This window comes from Drosophila bipectinata, chromosome 2L, assembly GCF_030179905.1.
Source record: "Drosophila bipectinata strain 14024-0381.07 chromosome 2L, DbipHiC1v2, whole genome shotgun sequence".
In the NCBI taxonomy this organism is placed as follows: domain Eukaryota; kingdom Metazoa; phylum Arthropoda; class Insecta; order Diptera; family Drosophilidae; genus Drosophila; species Drosophila bipectinata.
This window is the reverse complement of record NC_091736.1, coordinates 15,422,762-15,436,803: the sequence shown is the minus strand read 5'-3', so window position 1 is coordinate 15,436,803 and position 14,042 is coordinate 15,422,762. Positions and strand designations below refer to the sequence as shown.

Below are 14,042 nucleotides of genomic sequence, written 5' to 3'. Positions count from 1 at the left end.
GGCTTAGTAGAAAGATATGTGTTTGTATTATATCTGGTTTTTGTAATTAGGTGCTTGTACAACCTACCGATTTATAATTAGATATCTGTATGAATTTAAATTTTCGTCTTACATTTTTAAAAAAACTCTTGATAAAAAAATTATCTTTTGCCAAATGCCTCAAAATGTAGCATAAACTTCCCAAAAAGAATCTTCTAATTTTGCTAACCAGATATTTCTTCTGCTTAGCTTAGCAAATGGCATAATTTTAGTTATTGCGCATACGACATGTTGCCAAGTCCCCCAAACTGGTCCAGTTCTCTGGCTGAATTTCTTTTTTGTTACCTTCCTTCTGGTTTTTTTTTGTGGATCCACATGAAATGTCACATTACGCTCCAATTCATGCACAAATACAGGAAGTGGTCAAGCACACAGAAAGCACCGAGAATACCGAGCAGGGAAATTCATTCCCCTCACACCCATCTTCGCACACGCACAGTTCTTAACCCAAATTCAGTAGACCAGAGAACCACCAGCACTACCTATATGTGGTGACCTCCCTAACGATTTTCCATATACACCCTTATACCTATGCCCGATGCATTCACGATGATTTCTGGCTTTTCTTGTTCATTGTTTTGGCTCCGTTTGTGGTTTCGTTTGGGGGCCTTTTCAATACTTTTCCTTGGCTTTTCCAACAGCACCAGCAGCAGCATAGCATACACCCCACTACAGTACACATTCTATATGTGTGAAGTCGTTAAAGTGAAAATCGATTTTCATTTTATTTCAGCATGTGCAAGGGTGGTGGCTTCGGTCATTTCTGTGGGCAGGAAAAATGCTTCACTCACTGCCGCAATCTACGAGGCATGTTTTATGAATGAATTTTTTTCGAATTGGACGCACAATTTTCCCTCGTCCTCACCCGCTCGATTTTTTTTAATGGATAGGCTTTGGTTGTCCGATTTTTTCCTCGTATTTTTTTCATCCGAGGATTCCACAAAAAAACAAAAAAAAAAGGACGCACATTTCTGACGTTCTTCATGTCGATTGTTGGAATATTTGAAACGAAAACAAGAAAGGAAAGCTAACTTCGGGCGGAGCCTAAGTTTATATACCCTTGCAGTTAAAACCGGATATATATCGCAAACATCGGATATAGTTGGCCGATCCTTATGGGAATAGGAATATATAATCCAATATTTTACAATACAAAATCTAAAAAAAATCCCAAACTTCTATCTTCAAAAATACGAAAGTTGATATTTCTACCAAGTACCATTTCCGATCGTTCAGTTATATGGAAGCTATAGGATATAGTCGGCCGATCCTTACGAAATTTGGCATGTCGTATTATTTTGCCAAAAATAGCTCTCATGTCAAATTTGAACTCTCTAACTCTAAAAACACCAAAGTTATACCATTTCCGATCAATCAGTTATATGGCAGCTATAGGATATAGTCGGCCGATCCGGGCCGTTCCGACTTATATACTGCGTGCAAAGGAAACAAGGGTGTGTGCAAAGTTTCAAGACGATAGCTTTAAAACTGAGAGACTAGTTTGCGTAGAAACAGACAGACGGACAGACAGACGGACAGACAGACGGACAGACGGACAGACGGACAGACGGACAGACGGACATGCTCATATCAACTCAGGAGGTGATCCTGATCAAGAATATATATACTTTATAGGGTCGGAGATGTCTCCTTCACTGCGTTGCACACTTTTGACCAAAATTATAATACCCTCTGCAAGGGTATAATGAAAACAAAACATGAACCATTAATCAAAATTTAAGTGCTGATAAAATATTGATAAAGTCAGGAAAAAAATCACTGATAATAATCCATTTAGTGTAAAAAAGAAGAATACTCTACAAGATCCAATAGTACTTCCCACCGGTTTTATTAAAAAGTTCTTTAAATTTTCTCGTTGTTCGCCCCATTGTTGGCAGTCATGGTGCTTCAGTTGCTTCTTTATGGTTTTCTTATTATTTACATTTTTTGTTGTGCAACATTTTTTGCCCTTTATTCATATTTTTTGTTGCTTTTAGTATTTGCTCCTTGTGCTGGAAGCGAACTGTAAACATTTGTGCAACAAGGTACGAACATTTGTTTTGGCTTCGAGTCACAATAAACATGGCCATTTCCCTCTCGTGCTGCTCGGGGCTGCTTGCCAATTTCGTCCTTTTTTCGTCCTTCCCGCCCAGTCGATGCACAAATTGAAATTTGAATTTTATCTTTACACATTTTCTGCTTCTTATTTTCCCCCCCAAGAAGTACCATATACCGTATGTACACAATATTGCGGAAAAAGTGCAGAGGGCGAATGTGCATTCGAAATCAGACTTCGTCTCCAAAAGGTGCATGAGTTGAAAATATTGCACATTTCGTTAGCATTTTATGTTCGCATATTCAGATACATTCAGCTCCAGCTACCTTGACTTGCCCCCTTTTTTATGGGGAAATGAATACAGTAATCCTTGAATGAATGAGCAGCCAACTGCTCCAGTTACAGGCTGTTGTTGTCCTTCAGAAGATCAGGATTCGGTTTGGAATCATAATTACGAGGAATCAGAACAATAAATGAAAAGTGTGGATTTATTTGGACCTCCTTTCAATTTCCAAGACTAGATTAACCAATTTACTTATTAATTTTTTTTACCTTTCTCTAAACTAGTCCACTTCCTTAGAATTAATCCTCGCAAAAGTATATTGGTTTATTCGTTTGAAATTCTTCAATTACCTAGCGCTAAGAATGGCATTTAGCTTGTTAGGATTTGAGCCACGTCCCTCTAGCAATTTGTATGCCAAACTAATCCTAGCCAGAGCAATCTATTATCATTGAATTGGGTTGCCTTGGTAGTGGGTTGTGGTGGGTGGATGATGGGTGGGTTTTCCAAGGGGGAGTTAAATCCGAATCCATTCCCGTAAATCGCTAGCTGCGACCTGCGACAGTGAGCAATGAAATGCACTTTGGGTTCATCTCCTGCCACTGGATACACTCGGGGGAGAATGCCACCCCATTCTCCCCTTGCCTAGCGTTGCTTTCAAATGCGCCGGAGAAACTAATCACGGGATCCATTCACTCATTCAGGCCCCCGTCCTTCCCTAAAATCCAAGCAATTCCTGTCACTAGTTTTCCCCAAAATCCGCATATTGGCACTTGGAGAATCTGGGGAGTTTACTTAGTCCAAAACTATTACTTACTGTTTCTAAAAAATTTCTTAAATATTACATACTAATAAATATTTTTTAAAATAAAAGATATGATGTTCTTCTTATTTTTTATGATTTTTTTTTTGACAGTGTTCGTTTAGAGTGGATGCAGTGTGGTTGGCCTGCACTTGAATGTCTTGTGGTGCGCATTGTTGCTCATTCAATTGCTTAGTTTCCATTTCTTTTTTTTTCGTTTTTATTTGCCAGTAAGAGGAATGAATCCTTGCCAGTGGCAAGGACAATGACAAGCCGTTGCTAGTGGAAAAGCGTAGCTCATTTTCACGGGAAAACACCGAAGCACCCTTACATTTACAAAACGTTTCTCCTGCCCTCTCTGTATTGGTGGGTTTAATTAATTGCATTTTGCACCACATTTCCCAAGCTCTGATTTTAAAGAAAAATCCTTCTTATGTTATTTGTAATTTTCTATTGTCAGGCCAAAGCAGTTGGTTGCTAGGATTGGCAACTTTTTGAGAAACCAACACATGGTCTTGAGCAAAAATGTGTATTTGATGCGAAATATAATCGATTTTGTTGCTTATTCTTTACCAACTAATTAATTAATGAACTTGTGGGACTTTTCTCGTTAGCAATTAATCGATAGATCGCTTTGAAAGCTTTTGGTTTAGGGTCTCCTTTGCGCCTTAATCAGTTAATGTTACCCAAAACCCATTTATTTGTATGCCATTTACCAGAAAGATTAATCTAATGTGGCGTTAAAAACAATTCAAAATCAAAGGAAGTGGATGGGATTTCCAGCTTTAATTAATGTAGTTTGTTTGTTTTAAAATTAAATCGAATCTGTTGTGTGAACAAATAAAAATCTTAATAGCATTCGATTACACAGCTAATCCCTGGCAAACAAAAATATCCTGACCCCTGCCGTCACGCACCCCTTCGAAAAGTTCATCAAACTTTGGTGTTCCCATTATAAAATCAATAATGTCATGAATATTTTAGGCTGCTGTCGCAAAACATCAGGATTGAACGCCAACACTAAATCCCAAAGGACAATTGATTAGCGGGCCCCTTCCTCCCTCTATCTGTCATAAACATATGTATTTATAAATGATATATATATTAGTTTGTGCTCTCCGCTGAGTAATTGAAATGCAAAATTTATGGAAATCGCAGGAAATCGAGGTAGCCGACATTGGCAAAAATTGAAGAGTATTTAAGGGAATAAATCAAGTTGCGGAAAAATGAAAGCTGTTAACTTTATGCTCGCTGCAGGTTGCAGTCGAAATGAAGCCAGCAATCAATGATTGAGCAACCTGATGCTTGATTGAACGTATCGCCACGGCTACGTGGAAACGCTTGCAAATTGCCAGCGAGCGCGGGAAATTGGAACACCACACCGGCGAACAGGTGCAAATTTATGCACACACACGCACTCGCTGGCTCACAAAAAACCGCTGATGAAGCAGTTCAAGAAACACATAAAAAAATCCTTAAAAAAAGTATTAAAAAAAGCGGATACCCAGGAAAATTACGATAAAATATCAAGCGGGTGAGTGGAGAAAAAAAAACTGCTCAGAGCAAAAGCAAGTCGCGCCACAAACTGCATTGCTGTAATTTGAATGCATTTCCATATCTGTACACTACACAGTTTTTTGGGGTATATTAGTTAAGGGGAGCAGTTAATGATATATAAATTTTTAAGGACATTCTTATTTATTAAAAGGAAATTAAATCAAGTCAAGTAAAGGGTTTACCTAAAAAGACGAACTACATTTATTTTAATTTATTTCTTACAGAACTTTTCCTATAGAAGCAATAGCTAGTAAGGCAGAGTTTTAAAACCCTAAATAATATATATTATAAAGAGCATTTATAGCTCCGGTTCTGAAAATTTTCGTTCGCCTGGCTTTATTATTTTTTCATTGTTGATTTGCTGCATTTGCATGAATGTGAAATGCGAAATTTCAATGGAGAATAGGCCCAGGAAGACCTTCTGCCATCCTGCAGGCTGGCTGGCAGGATCTGCCCCTCACCCCACTGGCTTTTCTATTGTTTTTTCGCTGCAATGGACTCTAGGACCTCTCGCTCCTTTCGTTCCTCCCCCTCCACCGTTAACTGACTTTGGTGGCTGCAATGATTGCATAAAGGAATGGAGCCAAGGAGCAAAAGGACAAAGGCTTGCCTAGCTTTTATTGTTGGATTGCGCCGTGAGTGTAATTGTGTGGCAGTTTGTGCATGTGTGTGTGTCAGGAGAGCAAGGTTAAGCTGTTAAGGATTGCAGTTTACTACAAGGATTGTGAATTTATTGTTTATGGCCCTAATGCCAAGGGTATTCGTAAAAGTCACCTAGATGGAGTTAAGTTAATAGCTAAAAATGTTCATCAATAATTATAAATTTTTTATATTTCAGAAACTGTGTTAATTAAAGTGATTTCAACCAAATCAAAGCTTCAAAAGCCGGCAAAGAGTGATAAACTAAAAGGGAAAACCCAATCAAAGGGCACTTTTCAATGAGCGGCAACACCTTGTAGGCCCAAAAGCCCCACAAACCGGCAGCACAACTAAGCCATTGGTAAGTGGAACAGGCCAAATCACAATATGCATAACGGCATGTCCTCTCTAGTATAGCCTGCAAACCACTTCAAAAGGCATAAACGGCAAAGCTAAAATGGGCCAAAAAAATAAAAATATATTATAGATGGGAAATGCAATTCCTGGGAAAAGGAAGCTCATCAAATTAATTAGAAGCATGCTTTCTCTTTCTACCACTATCTAGAGGTCTCTTTCATTTGCATTCGGTGGGGCGTGGAAATTTTTGTGATGCCCCTAGAAGGATGGCCCAGGTGGCCAAGGTGAAAGCTTTCCAAAACTCAATGAGCGGTTAAATAATGCCCCGAGGCGTTTGTCCATCCTTTTCCACTGCCAGGCCCTCATTTTCCCGCTTTTTTCGTGCTTTTCCCTTTACTTTCTACAGCTGCTTTTCCTCGAAAACTCTTTGCATCCGTTACTTTCGCTTTGTTTTGTGTTAGACTCCTATTCATGAAATGCATTTCATTTAAAAAATTTTACTTCATTTTGTTCTTTTTGGCTTAATTTTGTTTTTCAGCATTCACCAATTTTTTCCACCGTAGACTTTTTTGCATAGTTTATAGCTATATTTTTCCAACATTTCGCCTGCTTTTGGCAAAAACTCTATATATTTTATATGTATTTGTGTGTGTATGGTGGTGTGTGGCTTTTTATTCGCGGCTGTCCTGGCCAAAAGCATATTTCGTTTTCATTTTTTTATGCGCCGAATTTGTTATGCACATTTTTTGCTTTATTTTTTTTCAAGTTTTTTTGTTTTTGAGAGCAATTTGCAATGAAATCGCTTAGTTTCCTGAAAAGATTGCAGTGCATAATTTTATATATATGTATATATATATTTTTGTATGTTTATGCTTTGTGGGCTTTGTTTTTATGATTCCAAGCAACTCTCTGCTCTATTTATGTTAAATTAATGCAATTGTTTCGGTTGCCCGGGGAGCCGACGATAAAAAATTGTTTTGGGGGAGAAAACTTTGCTAAACGGGTCGTATGAGTGATGAAAATGGAGGGGAGGAATCCATTATGGAGTTATTACGATTTTAATGAGGATAATGGGATAAATAATGGATATTCTTAATACAGATTCTGGATTAAAAACTTAAATAATATAATACGACTAGCAAATATTTTTTAACAGGAATACTCATATTCCAGACCAAGTCCAGTCAATGACTTTGGTCTAGTTTGGAAATCCCCCAACTAACCCCCACCCTGGTCTGATTGTTCTACTCTCTGGAACTCATCAGGAAAACTTCTTGAACAAATTTGCTGCAATTTGTATTTAGGTTTTTAGTTTTGGCCGTTGATACAACTACAAGACACAACAAATATATAGCACGTATTACACCTAGATACGTTGGCTATAAATTTCACTAAATTTTATAAAGTCAACTTTGTGGTAGAATGGTGGTAGATAGTGGGAGATTTGCAAAAAAAATGTGGAAATGGGTGGAAAAAAATAGTAAGAAAGCAAAGCAAAGGGACGGACACTAAGTGCTTCTCACACGTACCATAAGTAAATGTGTTTATGTGTGTACGGACGAGTGGAAAGTACACGAAGCCAAAAGGATGAACATTAGATACATTCATGGTTAGACTTCCGTACTTGGCCAACACAGACACGTCGTGGTAGTAGTAGTCGTAGCCACGGTGGCAAGTGGCAAGTTAAGCACCCAACATGGACTACCACAATAGACAACATTAAAGTTGGTTTGCCAGCTTTGGCTTTGGCTTTGGGTTTGGATTTCCCATTACCACTTTTCCTCCTTCTTCTTACAGGAATATAAGAATATAATAGATAATAATAATACATTTTATTTGTGTGGTCTATTTAAAATTAAAATGTGTAAATTATTTGCTTAGAAAAGTGACAATAAACCTCTCAAAAAGCTCTCCTTCTGGCCAAATCAACACTGATCTGAGAATATAAAAGGCTGCTGCACTTCAATGACTTTCCATTTTCCATTAGTTTGTTTTTCCTTACATTTTCCCCGAGTCGTTTCCTTTGGCACTCTCACAGGACGCGTTCAAAAGAAGAATAGACTCCTGTGAGCAAATGTCGGGAAAATAAGTAAGAACGAGTATTGTATGTTATATTTTTTTCTTTCCTCATCTCCTCGCCCCCCACAAGTACCGCGTAAATTTTAGAAATACGTTTGGGGGTAAAAAAAATGGAAAAGGGGAAAATAAAACAAGGCGCCCCGTGTGTATGTCCTGACAGGAATTCCTCTCTATTTGCTGGAGTGCGCGTTTTTCGGCTCGGGGATCTGTCTCCGCTCAGGACCAGACCAAGTGCAAACCAAGCGCAACTGAGTTTTTTATGTTGGCTTAATAAAAATACATTTCGCACGTGGAGCAGCACGGAAGAGGGACTTCGCCCACTCAGCCCTGCCAGCCAGCCAGCCAGCCACTCCACACTTTACAAGCCAACCCTTTTCCACACTATTTGCCATTTATTTTGATGCACTGAGAGTAGTCTTCGTAGATTCGTAGACTAAAGTTTATATTAAAGGAATTGGATTAAAATACTTGAAGATATTCAAAGATATATATTTTAAGAAAGGTTTTCATTACAAAATTGGAGTATTATCCTAGCGAAGTTTAACCCCATGGTTATGATAGAATATGATGCAAAACTGATCTACAAATCGTTAAAGGTGTTCCGCTTAAGAATCAGATGAGAATTGGCAAATCTATTGGCAAATCAAAATTTTTCACAATTTCCAATTTTACTCCTCAAAAAAGACTCTCCAAAAAATTTGACAAAAAATCGAAAGAATATTTTGTTTCTAGATTTTGATGTACATCAAAAGATAATCGATCTACAAATCGTTTAAGATATTCTGTTTCAGAATCGGGTGATGATGGGTATAGATATGTCCTTCGCTGTGCACCGTATTAAGCCTCCATGGATTAGTCTCCATTTTACTAGATTTTAAGGTGGTTAAAGAGTTTTAATCTTAAGACAAGTAAGAATATATCATAATTGACTTACACGATCTTTCAAGCTGTTTTAGTAAAAATATAAATTAAAGTAAAACCAAAAAAAGTTCATATATTTTTAGCCCCAAATATTTTGTACCATAATGCAAATGTTTGTTTTCTGTGGAGTTTGCAACGTTTTAGTTCCATGCATTTAAACTGGATGCTGCCCCCAAAAATAAACCGCATTCAGCTGTCAGAGAGGCACCACCCGCAGCAAATTTGTGTGTGTGTGTGTGTTGGTGGGTGTGTGGCTGTGAGTGTGTAGAGATAGCGTGTAGAGCACACTTACCGGAAAATCCTTCCGGACACGTACAATTGTAGTAGGCCACACCGTCCACACATGTCCCGCCATTCTGACAGGGGCCCGACCAGCATTCGTCCCAATTCGTTTGGCACTGGATCCCTGTGTAGCCATCAATGCAGTAGCACGAGTACGAGCTGTTGTTGTATATCCAGTTGTTGTTATTATCAGGACACGTTGGGCGGTCGGTGGGGGGGTGGAACGGTGTGTCAATGATGCATCAAACGTTGGTAAAAAACGGCAGTAGCAGCGGCACAAAAAAATATAAGAAAATGTATAGTTAGAGGCTTGTGGGCGAAACGAGAAAGCGAACAAAATGCTTTAGATAAAAATAGTTTCACCAAATGGGCCAATATAGCAGGATTGGTAGTGCGAGGAAGCAGAGATAACGGTACACAAACCAGGGCGAAAAAGGCAGTTTGACGTAATTAAAGTGAGGGCATGTTAACAGTGTATATTTCATCAAGGATATCTCTTGCAAACAAAAAGCTTAGCTCCTAAAGGTACTTTTTGGGATTGAAACCTTAAAACGTAGTTCCCCATTTAAATAATTCACTCAAGCACCGTTAATAATTTCATAATAATGACCCAAAACTTTGGGGATCTCAACCAAAGACCGGCAAAACAATTGTTAGTTAGTTGCCGTAGCTCCTTTATGTATATTGCAACATTTTCCTGAATAAATTATACTGGACTTTTCACGGTAAGATCTCCTGCAATGTGTAATACCCTACCCTCTGGCCAACTGAGTGCCATAAACTGGCTTTTTTCGGGCGGCGGCTGAACATTACACTTGAGTTGAGCAAATAAATATTTGGTAGACATTTGGGATTGGGTTTTTCCATTTCTATTTCATTGCCCGGCCTGCCGGCAAAACGAATTGATATTGAAACTGAAACGGAACCGGTAACGGAAATGCAAAAGGCTTGGCCCAAAACCCTTACCAAGTTGGAAAAAATGTGTCAGGGGATCTGTGTTGCCGGAGAGGAGTGTTGCTGGAAAATTGCAGAGAACATGGCAAACATGGCTGGGGAAAAAAAAAAGAAAGTATAGTGCGCCAGGTAACCAGAGTATCACAGCAGCTTAATTAAAGAAGTTTCCCTCGCCCAGACAGGTGGAGGCGACTGCTGGCTTACTATTGTCCTCTATAATGGATTACATTAGGATGCAGGATGAGGCTGAGCCACCGGTGCACTTGTCTGTTACACGGACTGGACTAAGCACGGAGATAAGTACACCGGGTACACTCATGTTTTTCAGTTGTTATTTTCTGAACAGAACCGACTTTGAAAGCCCCCGAGATTCAGGCTGATTATAGCCTTTGGCTGGACATTTTCACCCTGGAGGCCATTTGATTTGTTGCCTTCAGAAGTCAGCATCTAGATTCTAGAAACGAGAACCGAGAAGCAATTGGGAAATGACTACATAATGGCATTGGATGTGGACCTACTTTGTGGCCAGAATATTGGAGTGAAAAGTCATCGTTAATGCTTCAGGGACTTGGGAGAAAGTGGAAGGTTTATCTTGAAAAATTATTGTGAAAGTGGTTTTCTATATTTAACTTTTTGGACACTTTGGGGAGACTAACCAATTGAATTAGTTTTGTTTCTATATTTCTTAGTAGTGAAGCCTTTAATGTTTAAGCTTTAATATGATAACCACAAAACATAAATAACAAACATTTATTTCAAAGGCCCATATATTTACTTTAATTTATTCTCTCAACTATTAATCTCTATTGCATCCAATAATTGCCTTAGCAATTTGCCAGGCAAATCATATCCTCTACATCTCATCAATTTTTATTGGTCTGCCCGACTGGCTCTGCACTTTTAAGAGCCAACTCATAAAACAGTTAAGAGCAATCTTATCGTACGCATAAACCAGGCTAAGCCAATAAAATATCAATGTTCTGCATTGCCAATAAACTCCTCCACGATTATTCAGAATTTTTGTTGGCTTTTTTGTCGAACTCGCTGCCGGGAAACTTGAAGATGGTCGAAAACTATTCAGTTAATCCGTTTAAATCTCATGGCATCGTGTTAAATTTAATTGCAGCTATAAATTTCGCTTGCCGGCACATAAACTTTTCCATCCATCCAACTCTTGGCCCGGACACGCCCCCGTTTGGCCAGCCGCCTTTGGTTTAGTTTTCACAGTTTTTTTTCCTATTTTTTATCCTGGCAAGGAAACATTTCAAGCTTCTGGTTTTCGCATTTCGGATTTGACTTGCAGCTTTCCCGCTATCGTAAAAAAATATCTTAACCGCTATTTCTTGCGCTGGTTTTTGGGTGGTACTGGGTGTTAGGTGGTTTTGGATGTTTTTAGGAGCAGGATTAGCGGTTGCATATATCGCGATTCGCCAAGTGAGAGTTCTTGCAGAAAAATAAAATGGCAGTTACTTAGTCGTATAAATGGCGTCAAGAAGAGCGATGTCGGTCTTGGGTGCGGGAAAGTAGAAAAAAATCCAAGACCCTGCCATCGTCTGCTAACTTGTTTGTGCAATTTGAACTTTTTTATATAAATATATGTAGGTATGTATGGAGGGGAGATGGAATTCGCCCTGCAGTTAAGCCTCAAAGTTGGCCCTCTTTGGAAAATGTCGAAAAATGCAGCCATTTCAAGGGCTTCTCTGATTTGAATTCAAGATGAATTGAAGATTCCGTTTAGATGTTTAGAATGGGATTTGCATATAGTACTTAGATTGGAAGATATAAAGTAGAATAGTCCTTGATAAAATAAAATACAACATCAGGGATTAGATCTAGAAGTAAGTATTAATTCAAACCCTTTTTTAGCTGTTAGCTTCAAGAATTTTAATTTTATATAACCATTTCATTATCATTTTATTTTCTCCCCAAAATAGACTCTTTCTTGTAACTATTTTATCCTTTAATATTCCTCCCCCAAAGTGAAATAAAATCTGAAACATTTAGCATATCTTCGTCGTAAATTTTCTGCATTAAGAATGCACTTTGGGTTGCCATGCAAGTTAATAATTTCAAAGCTGCTAGCAATTGAAACCCACTCAGCACTCCGTGCATCCTATGGAAATCCTTGCCACCCACACATCCTTTTTTCTTCATCCTCTCACATTTGCAGTGGCCGCAACTTAACCCCATTTAAACGGGCATGCATTAAAAAAGTGTGAAGGATGGTAGGACGGCTGGATGGGAGGGAAAGGGCATCCCAGCCAGGATGTGGCATGTTGAGAGTGGGAGGTAGAACATCTGTGGCGAATTCATTTCCCTCCAAAGTGCCGGCATCAACCGGCTGGCTATCGAGGGCCTCTGCCATATAAGTAGAAGGGTTTGGGCTTGGTTCTGGTATCGTATTCCTGGGCAACTGGGAACCCGAACGGGAGTCCCTCGGATGGTCAAGTGGCACAAGTTTATTGCCTCTCAAAGTGTGTTGGACGGGTTTATTGGTCTACGAAGTTAATAGTTTATAAGAGGAGTGAAATTTAGATAGGGCTATAGGATATTATATTTTTTCTATAATTTTTGGAACAGATTTTTGGCAATTTCTCATGACCCCATCAACCAAAAGGTTGCATCCACTCACCTGTTCAGGCCATCGATGCAGACACCGAATACACAGGGATTGCTGAGGCAGGCGAATCCTGCCTCGCCGCTGCCCACAAGGACTCCCAGGATCAGAGCCGAGAACAGCAGACAGGAAATGGAGTTGCCGACCCCGCCACTAGTGCTGCTGCTGCCAGTGCATTTTGCTAATATCCTTAATGTCCAGGATGCGTTGCCTCCCGATGATGATTTGGTAGTGGTAGTGGTGGTGTTGGCTTTTATCGTTGGTTTCTCTATTCTTGTTTTTAATGTGGTTGTTGTTGGCATCTTTAGCAGGTGGTTTCGTTGTTGAATGTCCTTCTGCACAACAGCCAGGTTAGAGCCACCGATGGTGGTTCCACCGTTGGCTGTCAGCGGTGTGGTTGCGCTGGAGGCTGGGCCGGTGGTGTTGCAGTCACAGTTGCAGTCACTCACACAGTCACAGTCGCAGTCAGCGCTGGTGTTCTTCGAATGACGCATTTGGGATGCAGTCCCTCGGCGGCCCGTGTCGCGTCCAATTTGTGGCAAATCCTGGCCAGCCATTCTCTGTTGTCTGCTGTCAATCTGATGATGATGCTGATAGTGATGATGATGAGGATGTTGCACGTTGATCATACGCCCCGTTGCGTGCTATCAATCCGATGCACGTTGCACGGGAAATCGTCCTTTGATTGCCGAAGCTGGAATCTTTCCACCACTTGGATGTCCTTGTTGCTGGTCGTCGTCTATCCGCTTAAGTGCTTTATTAGTTCTCATTGTTTGCCCCACCGATTGTTGGCGCGCCAGCGGTCCTCGTGGTCCTTTTGGTCCTTGGCTGCAATCTGCAATCTGCGTCGCCTTCGCATCGCATTTTCAGCTCACAGGACACCAGTTCCCGGCATTCTTTCGTTTATGATTTTTTCTCTTTTTTTATTATCAGATTTTTTTTTTGTTAGTTTATTCGTTATCCTTTTTGTTTTCCTTTTTTCTTGGTTTATCCGCTTATTTACCAAGCTCTTCGTTTTCTATAGTGTTTTGGCTCTTCGGGGCGTTTACATTTTTGCTGCCATTTCAATTCGCCATCTGGAAAAAAATAAACATTATGGTATCATGAATATTCAGAAAGAATCTTGAATGCAACAATTGCTTAACAATAGTGAAAGGATTTCTTTTTTCTTAAAACTCTATTGAAATGGCAATTAAATGGTTGAAAGAGTGGCGATTCAAAATGCCTCTATAGTTCAGTTTTTATAGACATTTTTATTTAATTAATTAAATAATCATTTTTGTTAAAGTTTTGCTGCTGAAAATCCTTAAATCCTTGTTACATTGAGTGACAGTTGAAAATAGTTCCATGTTAGTCGTCAGCTCTAGGAAAAAGCTGCAAAACTAATCCATAATGCCGCCATGTGGCTTTCCATTTCATTTCCTTTTCTATGGGTTGATGACATTACACATGTGCCAAA

The 14,042-nt window shown here is 39.4% G+C and overlaps 2 protein-coding genes across 4 annotated transcripts in view; one reads left to right on the top strand and one right to left on the bottom strand.

Annotated features, from left to right (window-relative positions):
- Positions 1-14,042, top strand: part of LOC108125898 (MKRN2 opposite strand protein) — a 52,093-nt gene that overhangs the window by 22,226 nt on the left and 15,825 nt on the right. Inside the window, exon 2 of one of the 2 annotated variants that reach the window (XM_070277045.1) lies at positions 5,573-5,734. The exons of the other annotated variant lie outside the window; for it this stretch is intronic. The gene's annotated coding sequence lies outside the window, so the exon portion shown is untranslated. The remainder of the gene's footprint in view (positions 1-5,572; positions 5,735-14,042) is intronic. 2 annotated transcript variants of the gene reach the window in all.
- The window catches only part of eys (eyes shut), a 50,894-nt gene that overhangs the window by 23,841 nt on the left and 13,011 nt on the right, over positions 1-14,042 (bottom strand). For both annotated transcript variants that reach the window (XM_070277042.1, XM_017242238.3), the window contains exons 2-3: positions 12,599-13,659; positions 9,023-9,171 (exon numbers count right to left, since the gene is read on the bottom strand). In XM_070277042.1, the coding sequence (XP_070133143.1) occupies positions 9,023-9,171; positions 12,599-13,212 (763 nt within the window). In that variant the 5' untranslated portion in view covers positions 13,213-13,659. The remainder of the gene's footprint in view (positions 1-9,022; positions 9,172-12,598; positions 13,660-14,042) is intronic.